General features: G+C 42.0%; 1 protein-coding gene across 1 annotated transcript in view; it reads left to right on the plus strand.

Annotated features, from left to right (window-relative positions):
- Positions 1–15490, plus strand: part of MTHFD1 (methylenetetrahydrofolate dehydrogenase, cyclohydrolase and formyltetrahydrofolate synthetase 1) — a 76850-nt gene extending 61360 nt beyond the window's left edge. Inside the window, 6 exon segments of the mRNA XM_007942281.2 lie at positions 1820–1861; positions 6803–6903; positions 8159–8336; positions 11263–11370; positions 12425–12577; positions 15401–15490. Of these exon segments, the coding sequence (XP_007940472.2) occupies positions 1820–1861; positions 6803–6903; positions 8159–8336; positions 11263–11370; positions 12425–12577; positions 15401–15490 (672 nt within the window).
- Positions 15491–19069: the final 3579 nt, after the last annotated feature.

The following is a 19069-nucleotide window of genomic DNA, read 5'->3' on the forward strand; positions in this document are numbered from 1 at the left end:
ATTAGAAATTGTACCGTTTATCCTAGTAATTAGCACCTTTTCTCCAGCACCTGCATGTGAAGATGTAGTGCTGGTTTTCAGAAATCCTTTGAAGAAGTATTAAATGCCTCTCCTCAAGGAGTGGTGTGGTAAGACCTCCTTCAACCTACAGAATAAAATCTGTTTCTTCTTAGTGTGGTGGTGAGGGTTTTTCCTGGTAATATAGCAGGTACTCAAGTGTTTGGTTTCGGGACCCCTTTATACTCTTAAAAATGATTGAGGGCCCAGGAAAGCTTACTTACGTGGGTTATATCTACCGCTATTTACTATATTAGAAGTTAAAACTGAGTTACATATTAAGTAACATTTTTTAATGAAAAGTCACTATATTTTCTGATACAAAATTTAGGCGTTGTCTTTTTCAAATCTCAGTATTTGACCTAATTGATGACAACTGTGTTCTCATCTTCTGAGTTTAGTCTGTTTCAATGCTGTGTCATATAATTTTTTTGAAAAGTCCATTGTACATTCATGAGAGAATGAGAATGAAAAAATCTAATACTATCTTACTATTACTGTGGAATAGTTTTGACCTCATAGACTTCCTTGAAAGGTGAGGTCCTCATGGCTGTAATGCACTCAACAGACCTCTCTCTAGCCTTAGGTGTCCCTAAAAGACTGAAGTACTGCTGGCCAAGGATGCCCCTTATGCTAGTGGTGCAGGATGGAATCCCTTCTTCTTCTCGATTGTAACCAACATTTCTGACTATCACATCCTTCTTCACATCCCCTCACTCAGCCTTACACCATTGTACCTCCTTTGCTTCTTTTATTGTGACCTCACAGTAGGCACTTAATCTGATCAACACTGAGAGGGGAGCTTTACGTGGATGGCTCTGTCAGACCTGCTGTTCACCACTGCTGCTCACATTGCCTCATAGACAGGAAGCCCCGGGCAATGCCCTGAGCGTGGCAGCTCTGGTCTTGCTTCCTGCCTTCTTTCTCTAGGGTCTGCTCTGAGTATCGGAGCACCACAGTCTTCTGGAGGAATGGGCAGGGACCAAGCTGAAGGCCTTTTAATCACTGTCTGTTGCCTAGAGCAAATTCTACTGGCGGGGGTTCATTGGTTCCCTGTCTTCACATCCCTGTAATTGTCCCTCTCTTGTGGCTGAGGCAAGGTTGAATTACCACACAGATTAGGACTTGGAGCAGGCCAGTCACCTCAGTAACAATATACTCACTTCTTAAGTGTTTTGACAACTTAAAAATATTCTGTGATAGAGGAAAATAATTCATTCTGTAATGCTTTTCCCTCTTACTTGTGTTGTTCTGGCACGACGGTTGTGGTATACTAAGACTTGCACTGAGATGTGGGTGAACCAGCTTCGTGGGCCAGCTTGGTGAACCCGTCGCAGACCTAATCACAGACTCCACCTACAGACCTTTTGGTGTGGCCTTTGCAGGCTGACAGCTGCCTTTTCCTTTCATTCACCTCTAATTCTGCCCCCACAGTGCATGTCCTTTACTCGCTGAGCTTCTTGCCCCTGCCTAGAGCACATTTGCCCTCTGCCTTCATAGCTCCATCCTTCCTTGCTTCCTTTAACAGGCTTTATACTAACCCAGGCCACAAAGGTCTCTCTCTGCTCAAAGCAGCCATTTTGTTCTGTGCTGTGTGACTGGCCATATGCCTGAAAGCTTTGAGAGTATGAACCATTCCTAGTAAGCTGTATACTATCCAAAGCATGTGGCTTGTTGCCTTTACCACAAGGCAAGCACCGTTTTAAGGTGAAATCTAATTATAAATAGATAATATCCCTGACTTGGTTTCCTTTCCTTCCAGGTCACTGCTGGAGTCCCTCTACCCAAGGCTTACACAGAGGAGGTAATGGTGATCTCATTTTTTAATTATTTGTCCTAGAAAGCAGCACACCCTAAGTCAACATTTCTTCACCCGGCCCATTTGGGAATGAGTGGGGTATCAGTATGATCCAGCATTGCTCCTGGGAGCCAGGAATGCTAAATTGCCTCCAGTGTGCTGAAGCAGTGTATTTAATGAGTGAAATAGGGGAATAGTCTTCCAAAAACAGAATTGCCCCAAAGGCAGTATTAGTAAAAACTACTGTCCAACCAGTGGTTGTCAGCTGAGGGTGATTTTGCCCCCAGAGATACTTAACTATGTCTGGAGACATTGTTGGTTGTCACAAGGGCAGAGGGGCATGGGGTGTTATAGTGGCCCTGGCATCCAGAAAGTGGAGACCAGACATACCACAGAATATCCTACAATGCACAGGACAGCCCCCCACAACAAAGAATTATCCTACAATGTACAGGACAGCACCCCCCAACAAAGAATTATCTGGCTCCAAATGTCAGTAATGCTGAAGTTGAGAAATTCTGCCTGTGCTAATGGAGGTCTCTTTCCACTGTCTTTCTGCATTGGGTGGGCTACTCCCAAACCTCATTCAATCAAAAGCAGATAGGGACCTTGTTTGAAATGCCTTTTCCTCTGCAGATTTCAGTTCATACTAGAAGGGGCTGCAATAACGCCACATCCTGTTTATTTTCCTAAGCTAAGATTCCATCAGCTGATTTGGTTTATAGCATCAACCCAGAGCCCAAAGAAGAGTTGTGAGCTTTCCTACCTTTTCATATTTATATCATTTACTGTCGAACCATCCCTAGAGTCAGCTTGGGATGTTACATAAGAGGCAGGCCCTCAAGTGAGATGTTAAGGTCAGCTGTTACCACTGTTAATTCAATTTCTCTGCTTCCCTCCCCCTCCACCCAGACTTTTAAATTATAAAGTAATGCAGGGTCACTGTTTAAGATCCAAGTGAATTATTTCAAAGTGGGTTAGAAAAAAATTGTCAGTGCCTCAAGACTGTCTTCTGAGTTATGATTTGCCTTTTATGGTCATTTGTCTGATTCACGCGTAGGAGGGGAATTCACAGTTCTGGCCCTCCTGCCACCCCACAGCCCTTCCTGTGTCTAATTAGAGTGACCGCCCCTCACTGGCCCAGCTGGTGTCTTCATTTAAGAAATTCTATTGACTTAAAACTGTTCCCAGCCAGTCTTACATACAGATTGGTTTTCTTCTGACTGGAAGTAAAGAATTAGCATGCACTTCAGAACATAACAAACCCTGGTTTCAGCTTTCAGTTATAAAAGGGAAAAAAAGGCATAAATCACGTTCACAGTGATCCCAGTTGTTCTCTACTTTTAAGCAACCCTTTTTTCCTGCTGATTTGTGATTATTCTGGATCTACAAACTAAACACTGTTGTTGTTGGGTTTTGCTCATAACCCAATATGTATTTTTTTTTTGTATAAGACTGCTATAGTTTCACTTTTTTGATATTTAAGATATTTTTAACTTAAAATATTAATATATCTTTTTGAAAAATAAACATTATAAGGATATAATATGTGATTTGAGCCCCCTTTGGTGAGTATTTGTCAACATTTTTAAAAATTTCATGAATGTGTGTTAGTTTGTGTAAAAATGGAATTCAGTTTTTCATCTTTAATACATCTTGGACACATTCCATTTTAACACAGGTCCATCTCACTTTTCACAACATCTGTGTGATCAGTATTTCATTGAATGTATGTATGTATATATATATATATCTATCATCATCATTCATTGACCCAACCCCCTCTTGATGGAGGTTGGTGTTTGCAGTTTCCCAGTGCTACAAGCAATGCTCATACTTAAAGGTATATTTCCTTAATTCCCTTCTTTTAAATTTCATCTTGTTTGGTTCTTACAGGTAGCATTTACCTTGCTATTTGACCAACCTATTTTTTCCTGCTGATTTGTGATTGTTGTGGATCTACAAACTAAACACTGTTCTTGTTGAGTTTTGCTCATAACCCAATATATGAAAATGCATTGTTGAATTCAGTAAAACCTTTGAAAGCCTTATGAATACTTTGTGTTTTCCCTTAGTGTTCACGGCAGCTGTGTCATGAATTCCTGTTTTGTGCCTGGCTGTGTGTTATGCTGTGTCTTCTGATGGATCTGTGCTATATCAAGTAGAGTCAGCATAGACCATTGTACCATATGAGTACATAAAACCTGTAGAGGGGTTATAAATATAACTCGTGTTGTTATGTGCCGTTGAGTTGTCTCTGACACATAAGCAACCTTATGTGCAACAGAATGAAACACTGCCCGGTCCAATGCCAGTCACACAATCCCTACTATAGCTGAGCCCATTACTGCAGCCACCCTGTCAGTCCATTTTGTTGAGAGCCTTCCCCTCTTTTGTTGACCCTCCACTTTACCAAGCATGACATCCTTCTCCAGATAATGGTCCCTTCTGACAATATGACCGAAGTAGGTGAGATGAAGTCTGGCCATTCTTGCTTCCAAGGAGTATTCTGGCTGCACTTCTTCCAGGACAGGTTTGTTAGTTCTTTTAGCAGTCCACAGTACTTTTCAGCATTTTTCACCATCACCACAACTCAAAAGCATCAACTCTTCTTTGGTCTTTATTTCATTGTCCAGTTCTCACATTCATATGAGGCAATTGAAGATACCATAGCTTGGGTTAGACGTACCTCAATCTTCTTCATCACTTGAAAGAGGTCTTTTGCAACAGATTTTCCCAATGAAATATGTCTTTTGATGTCTTGACTGCTGCTTTCCTTGGCGTTGATTGTAGAGCCAAGTAATGTGAAGTCTTTGACAACTTTAGTCTTTTCTCCATTCATCATGCTGCTGCTTATTGGTCCAGTTTTTTTTTTCCTTTATATTGAGGTGTAATCCATACTGCAGACTGTAGTCTTTAATCTTCATCAGTAAGCGCTTCAAGTTATCCTCACTTGCAGCAAGCAAAGTTGTGTTGTTTGCATATCTCAGGTTGTTAATGAGCCTTCCTCCAGTCATGATGCCACGTTCTTCATGTAGTGTAGCTTCTATGATGATTGCTCAGCATACAGATTGAATAAGTATGGTGAAAGGATACAACCCTGACATACTCCATTCTTGATTTTAAACCATGCAGTGTTCCCTTGTTCTGTTCAAACAACAGCCTCCTGGTCTATGTACAGGTTCCTCATGAGTACAATTAAGTGTTCTGGAATTCCCGTTCTTCACTGTGTTATCCACAATTTGTTATGATCCACACAATTGAATGCCTTTGCATAGTCAATAAAAATACAAGTAAAAATCTTTCTGGTATTCTTTGCTTTGAGCCAAGATCCATCTGACATCAGCTGTGATATTGCTCTCTCCACCTCCCCTTCTGAATCCAGCTTGCTTTTCTAGAAGCTTTCTGTCAATATACTGCTGCAACCATTTTTGAATTATCTTCAGTAAGATTTTACTTAGTGTGATATCAATGATATTGTTCAGTAATTTCCACATTCTGTGGGATCACCTTTCTTTGGACTGGATACAGATAGGGATCTGTTCTAGTCAGTTGGCCAGGTAGCTGTCTTCCAAGTCTCATGGCATAGCCGAGTGAGCGCCTCCAGTGGGTGTTTGTTGAAACATCTCAGTGGGTATTCTGTCAGTGCCCAGAGCCTTGTTTTTTTACCACTTCCTTCAGTGCAGCTTTGACTTCTTCCGTCAGTACCATTGGTTCTTGATCATATGCTACCTCCTGAAATGGATGAACATCAATCAATTCTTTTTGGTATAGTGACTCTGTATATTCCTTCCATCTTCTTTTGATGTTTCCTGCATCATTCAACATATTGGCCATGTAATCTTTCAGTATTGCAATTCGAGGCTTAAATTTTTTCTTCAGTTATTTCAGCTTGAGAAAATTTAAGGTCTTTGCACATTTCATTATAATAATTGACTTTGTCTTCTCAAGCTGCTTTTTGAAATCATCTGTTCAGCTCTTTTATCCTCTCAATTATTCCATTTGCTTTAGCCACTCCCTGGTGAAGGGCAAGTTTCAGAGACTTCTGACATCCATTTTGGTCTTTTCTTCCTATCCTGTCTTTTTAATGGCCTTTTGCTTTTTTCATGGATGTTGTTTTTGATGTCTTCCCACAATTCCTCTGATTTTTGGTCATTGGGGTTCAGTGTATCAAATCTATTCTTTAGATGGTCTCTAAATTCAGGAGGGATATAATCAAGGTCATATCTTGGCTCTCGTGGACTTGTTTTAATTGTCTTCAGCTTCATCTTGAACTTGCATATGAGCAGTTGATGGTCTGTTCCACAGTCAGCTCCTGGCCTTGTTTTGGCTGAAGATACTGAGCTTTACCATCACCCCTTGCCACAGATATAGTCAGTCTGATTGCTGTGTACTCCATATGGTTAAGTCCACATATATAGCCACAGTTGGTGGTGTTGAAAAAAGATATTTGCAATGAATTGTCATTGGTCTTGCAAAATTCTACCATGCGATCTCCAGCATCATTTCTGTCACCAAAGCCATTTTTTCCAACTACTGGTGATTCTTCTTTGTTTCCAACTTTTGCATTCCAATCACCAATGATAATCAACACATCTTGATTGCATGTTTGGCCAATTTCAGATTTATGTAGGGGTAACTAATTCCCTTCACATCTTAAATAAGTAATTAAGATACGGCCTGACAGCAGCAAATACACAAGCCACCAAGACCCAAGCGCAGCTCCACTCTGGGGTTTTGGGCAAGAATCAAAGCTGCCCTCCTCCCCAGTACTCATTGACCAAGGTGAAGAAATACATCAGGAAATCATCTCCCTCATTTGTCTCCTTGTCTCGTCAGCCAGTGACTACTGGCTATAAGGAGGCCATTTTCCGTTTGAGAAGAGCCAGCACCTGCTTCAGCTCTGCTCTCTCTGACATCACAGAGCTTTCACTGCTGTTTTTACAGAACCTGGAGTTGGTTGAGAAAGGCTTCAGTAACTTGAGGAAACAAATTGAAAATGCCAGACTCTTTGGAGTTCCAGTAGTAGTGGCTGTGAACGTATTCAAGTAAGTGCAGAGTAAAGGGTAAAGCGTGAATGGTCAGAAAACAACTCCTGGGACTAACTGTACAGCAGTGCATTTCAGTTTTATTTTTTTTCTTCTCTTACTGCTGTTGGTTATCCAGCCTTTAATGGACGGTTATCCATCCATTAACGAAAGCCTGCAATATGACAGGCGATGCATAACTCACGGTGAACTCCCATTATCGAGCGTCCTTGAGTCAGGTTTGGCTCCCGTAGGCACCCTTCTTTTCTGCCAGGTGAAGTGGATAACAGGCCCTGAAGTTAAATGTTCTTTTTGGTCTTTGGAGGCCTTTTGTAAGAACAGAACAGTATTAGCTCTACAGAGTTTCAGTATTTTACTAGGTCTTGTGGGATGTTGTCTTGACAAAGAGTTGAACTGGTATTAAGCTAAAAGTGTTCATGCAAGGAAGAATGTGTGGGTTATTTATATACTGTGGAGCTGCTTTTGGTCTTGTTACAGTGGCCTGACCACAGCAGCATGTGCTGGTGAAAAGCTAGTGTTTATTGATTCTTTACCATGAGTTGGTAACTATCCTAAGTGCTTTATATGTATTTATTTGTCTAAGCCTCATAACGGGAGTTCTGGTAGCATAGCCCCTAGGGCATTTGACTGCTAACCAGAAGGCTAATGGTGCAAACCCACCAGCCACTCCCCAGAAGGAAGATTGGGCAATCTACTTCTGTAGTAATACTGCCTCAGAAACCCAAGGAGGGGTCGCTATGAGTTGGGTCCTACTCAACGGCAGTGAGTTTGGTTTTTTGGAAGCCTCATAACATCCCTATGAAGTAAGTGCTCTGATTATTCCCATTTTACCCGTGTGGAAATTGAGGCACAAAAAGATGAAGTAACTGGTGAAAGTCACCCAGCTACTAACTTGAGGAGCTGAGGTTTAAGCCCAGGGAGTATTTCATGATTCATACCCATTTATCAAGGAGCTGGGGTGGTGTAGTGGTTAAAGCATTCATCTGCTAACCAGAAGGTCAGTAGTTTGAACCCACCAGCTGCTCATGGGAGAAAGATGAGGTAGTCTGCTACTGTAAAGATTTACAGCCTTGAAAACTCTGTGGAGCAGCTCTACTCTGTCCTATAGGGTTGGTAGGAGTCAGAATTGACTCAGTGGCAGTGGGTTACCCATTTATCAGTGGGGAACTAGCCTGAGCCTTAATGGCTAAGCCAAGGTAGATTGTGTCTTCCTCCAGCCATCCTTTATCTTTAACGTGAAGCACTGTCTTTACAGGACGGATACAGAGGCTGAGCTGGACCTGGTCAGCCACCTTGCCAAAGAACATGGGGCTTTTGATGCCGTGAAGTGCACTCACTGGGCAGAAGGGGGCAAGGGAGCCTTAGCCCTAGCTCAGGCCGTCCAGGGAGCAGCGGAGGCCCCCAGCAGCTTCCAACTGCTTTATGATCTCAAGGTGGGCTACTTACTGTATGCAAAAAAAAAAAAAAAAAAAACACTCAGATACAATGAGGTGTCTGTCTGGTTACCTCTACTCAGGACCCTGTGTTCAACAGCTTCAAACTTGTAGGTTTGGTTCCCATGTGGTGGGTGAGTTAACCAGCCACAGCCTGGTACCAACTCTAGACAGCTTTCTTACAAATGCATGCTGCTGCTTACTTAAAATGTAGGCCGTCCAGGTGAGAATGCTTGGGGGCGGGAGGAGGGGTTCACATCCTAACCTTTGGAAAGACTCACAATGCAGGCCCTCTTCACAATAGAGAGGTGGTGTTGTGTGGAAATGTTACAGATGTGGATCCTGTGGGTCAGGAATTGTCTTTTGGAAGGTTACATGCAGAACCAATGTATAACTCACTGTAGCCTTTAACCCAGGGCACCAACCATGTGGCCAGTTGGCAGGGGTCTCCAGTGAGCTCAGACATTTTTTGAGCACTTCCCAGTGATAGGGAAAAATCTTATGTGCCTAAGCTCACTTCCTGCCAGTGCTGTCTCCATTCAAAGAAGCCCTCAGGTGCAAAAGCAGAGCAGCACCTCAGGAGGCTCCGTTGTTTTTGCCTGTCACCGAATAACTTAAATTACCTCTAGCCCAAGCAGGAGCATTGCTTATTTTCTGATACCATGAAATTAGTTCAGAGAAAGGTGGTTCTTATTATGGGTGTCTTATTTTCCATTATCTTCCCCATGTATTTCAGGATATGATTGGATATAAAGTAGCATGTTCAGAACATTGGAAACTTTGTTAGGACCACAGAGTAAATGTTATAGCTAATTCTGCTTATATTCTTGAGGTTGGTTTTTTGGCTTGGTTTTCAAAGGTAACCAGAGATTGTCAAAAATGACCCTAAAAAGCTAGAGGAAAGAAACAGTTTTGACATTCTTACGTTTCTCATCATCCTTTGCAGAGTAATATAATGATAAATAATATCTCCTGTTGACTGCTTTGGCCAGTATATAGACTAATCTGCTCAACCAATCATCTTTTTGGAAAATACCAGAAAAGTATAAATGCAAAGCATTTATAGCTACCCCTTTCCACGGCCCTCACCACAGTGCATAGCTCAGGAACCCCAGCCTTAAGGCCATCAGGAGACCTGGAAGAAGTGGTGTAATGAGGTTTTTATAACCCACTTCCACCAGGAACTTTGTTCAGACAAACAGGAGGCAGCCACTTTCTGTTTTATTCAGCAGCTGCTAGTCTTAATTCACCCCTCAAGAAAAGTGCTTTTGCTTCAAAAGTTTTGAGTGTGCCTTGGCATTTATAGAGCTCCAGTTATAAGTTGCATACAAAAGTAATCTATGTATAAGACCATAATTGAATGTTCACTTTAGTCATATTCGTTATACATAGCCCTTCTGTAAATGATTCCTGTTTAGTTCAGAAGGAGAAAAAAAAAATTTAATGGAGTATTACTTCTTTCAAAAGACAAAACTCACTCAACATGTTCTTTTTGCCTTGGTTGCTAGGGAGTATAGAGCCAGATTTATTGCCTAATTTTAGAATTTGCTCATCCAGATTACCTGTCAGTAGCTTTCCTTCCCATTTTCTTTAGGCAGTCTCTCTCTCTGTTGTTTTCACTGAATCTTGGTGACCAGAACTAGACTGCAGCAGTATTTAAGAAGCAGGGTGCCACATCTCTGAAACCTTTGCCCTAGAGGAGGCAACCATGTGGCACTGGGGCCCTCACTACTGGTGAGACTCTTAGCCTCTATCTGCTGCCATTGCAGAGAGGATCCTGTTTGCTTCATGTGCCCTGGGTGACATCCTTTCATACCACTTCCAGTGTGTGTTGACCGTAGAAGTCACTGGGTTGCCTTAATGCATAAAACCAAAACGAAACCCACTGCCACTGAGTCGATTCCAGCTCCTAGCAACCCTATGGGACAGAGTAGAATTGCCCCATAGGGTTTTCAAGGCTGTAAATCTTTACAGAATAAGACTGCCTCATCTTTCTCCCATGGAGCGACCAGGGGGTTTGAACCAGCAACCTTTTGGTTAGTAACTGAATTCTTTGACCACTATGCCACCAGAGCTCCATTTTAATTCCATGGTGATTTTATTATTTATTTTTGTAATTGATTTTTATTGTTATTGAGAATATACACAGCAAAACATATACCAGTTCAACAATTTCTACAATGCACACCTCAGTGACACTGATTCCATTCTTTGAGTTGTATAACCATTCTCACCTTCCTTTGCTGAGTTGTTTAACAAAAACTCAGTGTGCCCAAAGTGCCCTACCTGCTCTTCAGAGTTGCTGTTGTCAGTTTGATCCCATCTAGATAGCTCTTAAAGCACAGTGCTCAAGGCAGACATTCTCTACTGGTTAAGCTAGACTACTGTTTGGTTTTGAGAAGACTTCAGGGCATATTTTTAGTTTAAGCTTTAAAGATTATCTGAGGGCCAGGTGATTTTATTTTTATGACTATTTCTAAATAACGGCAGTTACCCTCCATATGTTGTGTTAAAGATAGCATCTGCCTCTCATGTACAAACTGGAGGTTATAGAGATGGACATGGGTTGTCTCATTTCATAAACAATACACAGATCTAGCTTGATTTGAGGCTGATCTCCAGTGTTAGAACATCTTTTTATTTATGAAGAAATAATTGTTCTTGGGTGGTTAACTATATTATTTAAGATGTACCTCTTAAAGTTGTATATGCATGTGTATATAGTAGTTTTACCTCTGTGGGACATTTTCCACAATTTGAGGCTTGGTATTAAAAGAAAATGTTTCTAACCCAATAAACCTCAAACCATTTGCATATCTGTATATAAAAACATCTTCTGGCCCTCATTGGAGACTCTGACCTAGAACGTGACTAGATATCCATGCATGTCCAGTCACAGTTTTCTCCTCTTTTTCTTGTGCATTAGCTTCCAGTTGAAGATAAGATCAGGATCATTGCACAGAAAATCTACGGGGCAGATGACATTGAATTGCTCCCAGAAGCCCAGCAAAAAGCTGAAGTCTACACAAAGCAGGTAGGTGTTCAATTGGTTCACCCTTTCAGCTCTTTACAAAGCCGGCCTTGGAGTCAGGATCCCCAATGCTCCCCTGGCCCTGCCAGACCCTTGCAGCTTTACTTCTTTGGGCAGCATCGTCTCCTCAGAAGTACGAGATTGGGTTAGGTGATCAGGTCCCAAGTTCTTTTTCTACTTTGAAATTCTTTCTTAAATAGTAATCCAGGGCATACATATCTTGAGGAAGGCAGCAGTGGTTTAGTGGTAGAATTCTCGCCTCCCATGCAGATGACCGGGATTCAATTCCTAGTCATTGTAATTCAGGTGCAGCCACCACTTGTTTCTCAGTGGAGGCTTATGTGCTGGTATGATGATGAACAGGTTTCAGTGAAGATTCCAGACTAGAAAGAAAGGACTGGTGATCTACTTCTGCAAATAACCCTTCTGAAAATCTCAACAGTGATCCCATTGCACAGGAGGTCAACTCTACAGCGCCTTACCACCACCACATACATAGCATGAGTGGTGGGGGAGTATGTGAAAAACCTGTGGGGAAATACAGAATGTTGTTGTTGTTGTTGTTATGTGCCATCAAGTCAGACCCGACTCATAGCGACCCCTCCTTGGGTTGCCAAGGCAGTATCACTACGGAAGTAGATTGCCCAGCCTTCCTTCCAAGGAGTGGCTGGTGGGTTTGAACCACCAGCCTTCTGGTTAGCAGTCAAGTGCCTTAGGCACTGTGCTAGCTCCCAGATACAGAATAGCTTACTGAAATGTTGAGGAACTGCCTTCAGCTGTACCCTCACATCTACTCCAAACTATCATTTTCAATTGGTTACATAGATGAAAACACTCACTTGTAGAAGACGGTTATCAGTACTTGCCTCCCTCCCTCAGCTGCTTCTGTTTCTGATCTGGGATAACTAAGCTGGAGGGTAATGAGGTCGAGCTGGATGCAAAGGGAGATAGGCGTTCAGATAAATTGAAGAATCTGTACAGTCACAGTGCCCGGGTGTTTTTTTGTTATATTTGTCCACTTTTCATTTTTCCTTCCTCTCTTTCTGTCTTTCCCCAGGGCTTTGGGAATCTGCCCATCTGCATGGCCAAAACACACTTATCCTTGTCTCACAACCCAGAGCAAAAAGGTGTGCCAACAGGCTTTGTCCTACCCATCCGTGATATCCGCGCCAGCGTGGGGGCTGGCTTTCTGTACCCCTTAGTGGGAACGGTAAGTGAGAGTTGCAGATGGAGAGAGGTGCTTGTTCACCTGGCGCTTCTGGTCTTAAATTCATTGCTGAAGCCACCAGGCAAATACTAAATGACAGAGTTCACTGCCAGAGAGAAAGTTGGAGTAGGGCCTTTCACGATTCATGTCTTGTTGTGGACTCTCTTGGTGTTAGTTCCAGTGTGATGCCATAGCTGCTTCTACTGAATCAGAAAAATCTGTTTCCCAAGGACAGCGTGACCTTAACCGAATCCAGGATGGGCCTAATTGAGAGGCTGTGGTAATGATGGTGTATAATAGCACAGCTAACATTTATGAAGCACCACACACACACATTAATTAGCTCAGGCTCCCAACAGCTGTCTGAGGTAGTAGTGACAGAAGCTCTCCATCTCCCTGGTCCTGAGCTAGTGCCTAAAATTCAGGGAATTCATTGGGTTGTTTGTTTTGTTTGTCTTTTTAAATAAGGAATTTCCCTATTTAAAATGCAAATGAACCCTGTAGATGTGAAAAGTGGGATTGCTTATTAAGGTGAATTAGTTGTTAAATACTTTCACAACCTTACAGATTTGGTAAGTATCAAGGGAGGAGATTTGCTGTAGGGAAGTTGAGGGTTGTTGAAGGACACAGTCACAGTTTGGTGACATATTGCTTAATTCAGGTAATTAGCTCATCCATCAGCTGCCCCTTCAGAGTGATCTTACCCTGTCAGTGTAGTAAGAGAGTGGCAAGAAGGGCAATAGACAGTGGAAAGTGCTTGACAGGAACGTTAATCTAGTTCGTACCTCTGCCATTGTGGATCTTGGGCAGGTTGAGCTGTGCTCCCCCCATCTGTCAGTGTGAGACAGTACCATTGTGTAACAGTCGAAAGAAAGGTATGTGATGTGGTCAACATGAGTACCTGCCCCAATGCCTCTCCCAGCATCTCCACAGGGCAGAAGCTTAACCTTGTTACAGTGTTCCTCAGTCTTTAGGATTTGGAGAAATTCTCTTTTAATAGAAATGCCACACAGTTTACCTCGGACCTTGAATAATGCAGAAATATGTGTTGTTGTTTCTGGAGAAATTGTTAGCAGCTGCCAGCTGAAAGCGGTAGTTGCACTCTGCGCAGTGATGTTCATTGTCTGCACGCAGAGGGTGACTGTGGAGATGAAAGCAAATCTGCAAGTGGTCTGGCCAGTGAGGGTCTGCCTACAGGTTGGAGAGAAACACAACCCGCCCTGCCCAAGACTGGCTCTCTTATCTGGACCAGAGTCCTGGGGAAGGGGGCTTCAGCTCTAACTTGAAACAATACATTTCTACACAGAATTTAGATGGCTTTACGGTCACTACTCTTAATGCTTTCTGATTGCTCATTGGGACCCAGAGGATTTGAGTATGAGATCTATTGTCTCGAGGCATGGTGGATGCTTTTCAGACTGTCGTACCTAGGTGCATATGTGTATATATACATCATCGTTTCATTGTTTTGTGTTTTCCCATGATTAATGTTTAATGGGGAAATTCTCTTTGGGAAAGAGTAAAAATCACCACAAATCCTACTTTCTAAATAGAATCACTGTTTTGGTGACCGTCTTTGGAGTTTTCTTCCTATACACGTGTGCGTGCATGTCTGCTCTTTATCGTGTCACCTTCAGGCTCTTCTACTAAGTTTGAGGACCAGTCCACTCCTTTCTTCCTTCTTGTCTCCTCACCCAGCACTTACCTTTTATAGACTACTAGAGTGGAGACCCACCTCAGATCCTTTAGGGTGTCCTAAGAAGTATTGATTGACACTTAGGCAGCAGAATTAGCTTTTCTAAAGTATAGATGTTTGTGTGTCAGATGACTCATCCTTAAAGATGGCTCATCCTTAAAGATGACTCATTCTTTTCTATAACATTTTTATAGTTAAGTTTTGAAAGTTCAGCCTACACTGTTTTCCTGTCTGAATTTGATTTGGAACTTGTGTGTGTTCATTATACAGGAGGTTGTTACAGATGAAAATATACCAAGTTTTCTCTTACAAGCTATACAGATTTGCATCTAAGTAGATATTTGTCAAAGCCAAGTCTTGGAAAAGTGTAAATATATTTCATAAGCATTACAAGCTAAGTTTTAGATGGTCAAATTGGACCAGTAAGAATAGTGATTGTAAAATCATCTAGATTGTGGGCAGAAATGTCTTGGCCCAAGTTAAAGGATACTAATTTCTCATGTCATTTTGCTGAAGCAGAAATAGCACGGGCATCTACACAAGACCCTTTAAAACAAATGTAAAAAAGCGCATGTGCCCAGTGCCTCCCAGCTCTTGTGAAGGGAGAGTTGAGGAGATGTATGACTGATTCCTAAGCCTCCCAGCTCCTGGCCTTCTAGGACAAAGGTGAAAGCAACCCCCCCCCGAAAAAAACAAACTCAGTGCTGTCAAGTTGGTTCCAAGTCATAGCAACCCCTCCTTGGGTTTCCCAGGCTGTATTTCTACGGAACTAGATTGCCATGTCTTCCTTCTGAGGAGTGGCTGGTAATTTTGAACCGCCAGCCTTCTAGTTAGCAGTCAAATAAATGCCTTAGGCAGTATAGTGCCAGAACTCCCCCAAGGGGAAAGCACCTCCTGCTATTTCCCATTGCAGTGATCAGTCTGGAAGCCTGGCATGTGGTTTTACTGAAGAACAGGAGGGTTTCTCTGAGCTCATATCAGCATCAGTGACTTGATTTTTAATGTAACAGAAGGAATGTGCCCCCTTTATTGACAGCCATGAAATGATGTTCTGTCTGTGGGCTTTCTATCGGAGGGGAAGGTGGAAGAGAAGATTATGTTCATTGTTAATACTGTTTCACATCTCCTAGATGAGCACAATGCCGGGACTCCCTACCCGGCCCTGCTTCTATGATATTGATTTAGACCCTGAAACTGAACAGGTGAATGGACTCTTCTAAACAGGTAAATTGGTACTGGTTGAAAGTTTTACTTTTTTCCTTATGAAACTTATATATGAAATTATAGGGCTGAATTTCTGAAACAAAAGCTCTGAGAATTCAACTTTGAATACTTTCAAAACATTTTTCCCAAAAAATCACTGAAATGAAAATGAAACCACAAAAGAGTAATACACTCATTGTAGAGGAGTGAACCCAAAGGAGAGGGAGTAATAATAAGAGTTGGCAGTAACCAATGAATGAACTATTTCCACACATTTTTGGAAGACAAAGGTTGACAGTGTAGAGGAGAAAGAATGATGGAGGGAGCTTAGAGCCCCAGGAGGCTCTGTGTTTGGATTGGCATAGTGGAGGGCAGGACCTTCTAAAGGTCTGTGTACTCTGAATGGACAGCTAGGAAATAAGAGTTGAATAAATGTCCCAGAAAGTAGAACAGAGAAGGAAACAGGACAAACCCAAGAGTTCTCGGGGTACAAGTCTCACTTGAAAGGCCCCAAGTACCCATCACAATCAATGAAAAATGTCTGTCCCTAGATGCTTCTGGTTGGAATTAAAAACATCAAAGAAGGAAATCCTAAAACTCCTTCTCCAAAGAAGAAAAACTGGCTTCCCTATGAGAAAAATGAGAATTAGACCCAGTACCTGTTTTCTTATCAGGCACAAGATGCTTTTAGACAGTGGAGGAATGCCCTCCAACCTCAAAGGGAAAGATGACTTCCCACCTGTGTTTATACCCAACCAAATCTGTCTGGGTATTTTCCAGTTCTCCAGGGTTTACCACCCCTACTCCTTTTCCTAAGAAGTCATTTAGCAGTGTACTCCAGCAAATGGAGAGTTAAACCAAGAGTGAAAAAGACATGGCATTCAAGAAGCTGAAACTTGATTTGGATAAGAATATTCTTGACAACTGCCTCACTGGCCTAGAGTCAAAAACCCAGTGTAGACCAGGAGGAGGGGGAGGGCTTGCAAAAGACTAAAGAGAACTAGGGAAAAGGGTATCATAAAGGTTAATATAATGCAGGACAAGAGGGCTGGCCCTGTTTAAGAAAATAAAAGTCCAGGCGGAACCAAACTGTATTAGTCATTGTAAGCGACTGTAAGGATGGTAAGAAGAGAGAATTTGTGCTTGCTTGACGCCAGCAGAACACCCTTTTCAAGGGAGCATCTTGTCACATGGAAACGCAGTCGACGCTTACTTCTTGGCCTGGTCCTGAGCAGCAGCCACATAGCCATAATGTGAATACTGTGTGTTGTTTCTAAGTTTTCAGTCAACTTATGGGCAGATCCTGGAAGAGGTGGTTATGGAAAAGGATGTAAATGTTAACAGCCTTGACAATTTAAGAGTATAATGGTGCAATGCAGAAGAGAAGAAGAAAGTTGGAGCCTAGAGGAAACATTTATTTTCTGTTTGTTTTTCCTTACAGATTGTCCATCTTCAAGAATCTACTTTGAAAGTATGAGCAGTGTCTATTCCATGCCTACTGTAAGCTAGGAAGTGTGGGGAAGCTGAGAGAAGTCAGCTCCTACCCCAGAGACCTTCTGCAGTACACCGTGGACTCCCTGGAAGCCTTCTTTTGGTCTTAGTTCCCATCTTCACGTATAAATTATCTTAAATAGTGCACATGTCTATTTACTTTAGTGAAATTCCATAGAATAAAATGAAGTAATCTTACTATCTCAGTCTTTAATATAAATCATAGCTTTTATGGTATGCTGTAATCTCTTTGGCATCCTGGGTGAGCCCAAGTTTTTGTCCTGAACTTTGTTGTTTCTCCATTTCTATCGCGCCATTAGCACCACTTATTTTAAGGTAAATAGACTTTGTACCATTTATTTTTAAATTCCCCAAAAAGGATGTTCATATATGCCACTAACCTTAGGTTAGCCTTTTGTACTCTGTTGGTTCAGCAAATAATTACTTCTATAATAATTAGATTCTGCTAGGTGTCTAGGCAGAGCTCTGGGGGTGCTGTACTGAAGGTATTTGACTGCTAACCAGAAGGTTGATGGTTCAAACCCACCAGCTAGTGCTTTGCAGAAGGAAGATAAGGCGATCTAATTCTGTAAAGATTTACCGCCTTGAACACCCACTGGAGGTCACTCTGAGTCAGAATAGACTTGATGGCAGTGAATTTGGTTTTGGTTTTAGGTGCCTGGGCTCTGCTTCCCTACAGAATGCTTTTTTTCCTCAATTAGTCCCTTTTCTCATTATTTATCTCCTATCTATCGTCTTCCTCTCCTATTTTCTACTCCCTTCTCAAACTCTTGTATTCCTGCATTAGATCTTTCCAGAGGCTGTTGCATCCCCATGGGTGCCCTGCTAAACACCTGCTGTTTTTCCTGGTGTCCTTAGTTTTATTGTTTTGAATCCTCTGAGTTCATTCACATCAGCATTGTGCTTCAGTCACTTATACTCCAGAAGATTAGGAACAGTGCTTTGGGAGGCATATGGCCAAGGGGTCATTAGTGCAGACTGGCTTTACCAGTAGAGCCTACACCCACCTTTCTGACCCCATCTCATTACCATGGAAGTGAGAGCACTGTTGGTACCTGTGTCATGAGAGTGGTTGTGAAGATAAGGAAACAAGTTATTGAAGACAGTTTGCATAGTGCCTGGCCCATTGTAAACACTCAATATTATGTCAGTTATATCCAAAGCATCAGTTGGGCCCTGTTTGCACAGAAATACAGAGCTCATTATTTCTGATATTTGTTAAAATGTTCTATAAAACTTCATCTGGAATGGGACTTGCTGAAAATTTGCTGAAGGTTTTCAGACTAGTGAAGCAGGCATGTCTGGTGTCAGATACAGTGACTGTTAAGGATGCCTCACCTTAAAGGCATTCAGTCATTGTATCCCCCTAAAGCAATGTGAATTTAAATCCTTAATACTGGTGAAATGGTGAGCATAGTTGGAGGAAAGGGGAAGAGTGAGGGTTTGTAAGCCAAACATAAAACCAGAATAGAATAAATACTCCAAATTGTTTTTATCAGTTGTTGCTTGGAATGAATGCACTATCACTGATGTGAGAATTTTCCTAAGTAGAAGACGTGCCTTCAGTACAAATGCAAATGGCATCAGTTGGTTTTTCCACTTGGCAGTTTATCTTGGAGATCTTACTACATCATCAATTAAGATCTACTTTATGTCTTTTGACTGTGTAGTATTTAAACAGTCTTCTGTTGATAACCACTTACCATTGTTTCATGGTTTTTGCTGATAAAAATAACGTGGCTGTGAATTTTCTCATATGTATCTTTGCAGCTCATGTGGAAACATCCTAGCAGTGAATCTGCAAAAAAGATGGCCTTTAGCTTCATACGTTTGGTTGGAAATGTGTAGAGATAACAAGTTACAATAGAACAAATCCGCATGTTACGTTTATATCCCCATTTTACAAGAAAAGCAGGATTGCGTTGCTAAGGCTGCCTAGGCAGGAGTTTGTTTCCAGATGGTCTGACTCCAAAGCCTCTGCTCTTTACTGCCACACTGCTTTTCAGAGCTCTTCCTAGAAAGCGACCCTGGCCAGGTGGACTTCCCACTTTGGAGAGGTAGAAAGCTGTGCCCATCTCTTCGAG

The sequence above is a fragment of the Orycteropus afer genome, unplaced genomic scaffold (genome assembly GCF_000298275.1).
Source record: "Orycteropus afer afer isolate SDZICR_OR568_19922 unplaced genomic scaffold, OryAfe1.0 scaffold00088, whole genome shotgun sequence".
Classification (NCBI taxonomy): Eukaryota; Metazoa; Chordata; class Mammalia; order Tubulidentata; family Orycteropodidae; genus Orycteropus; species Orycteropus afer.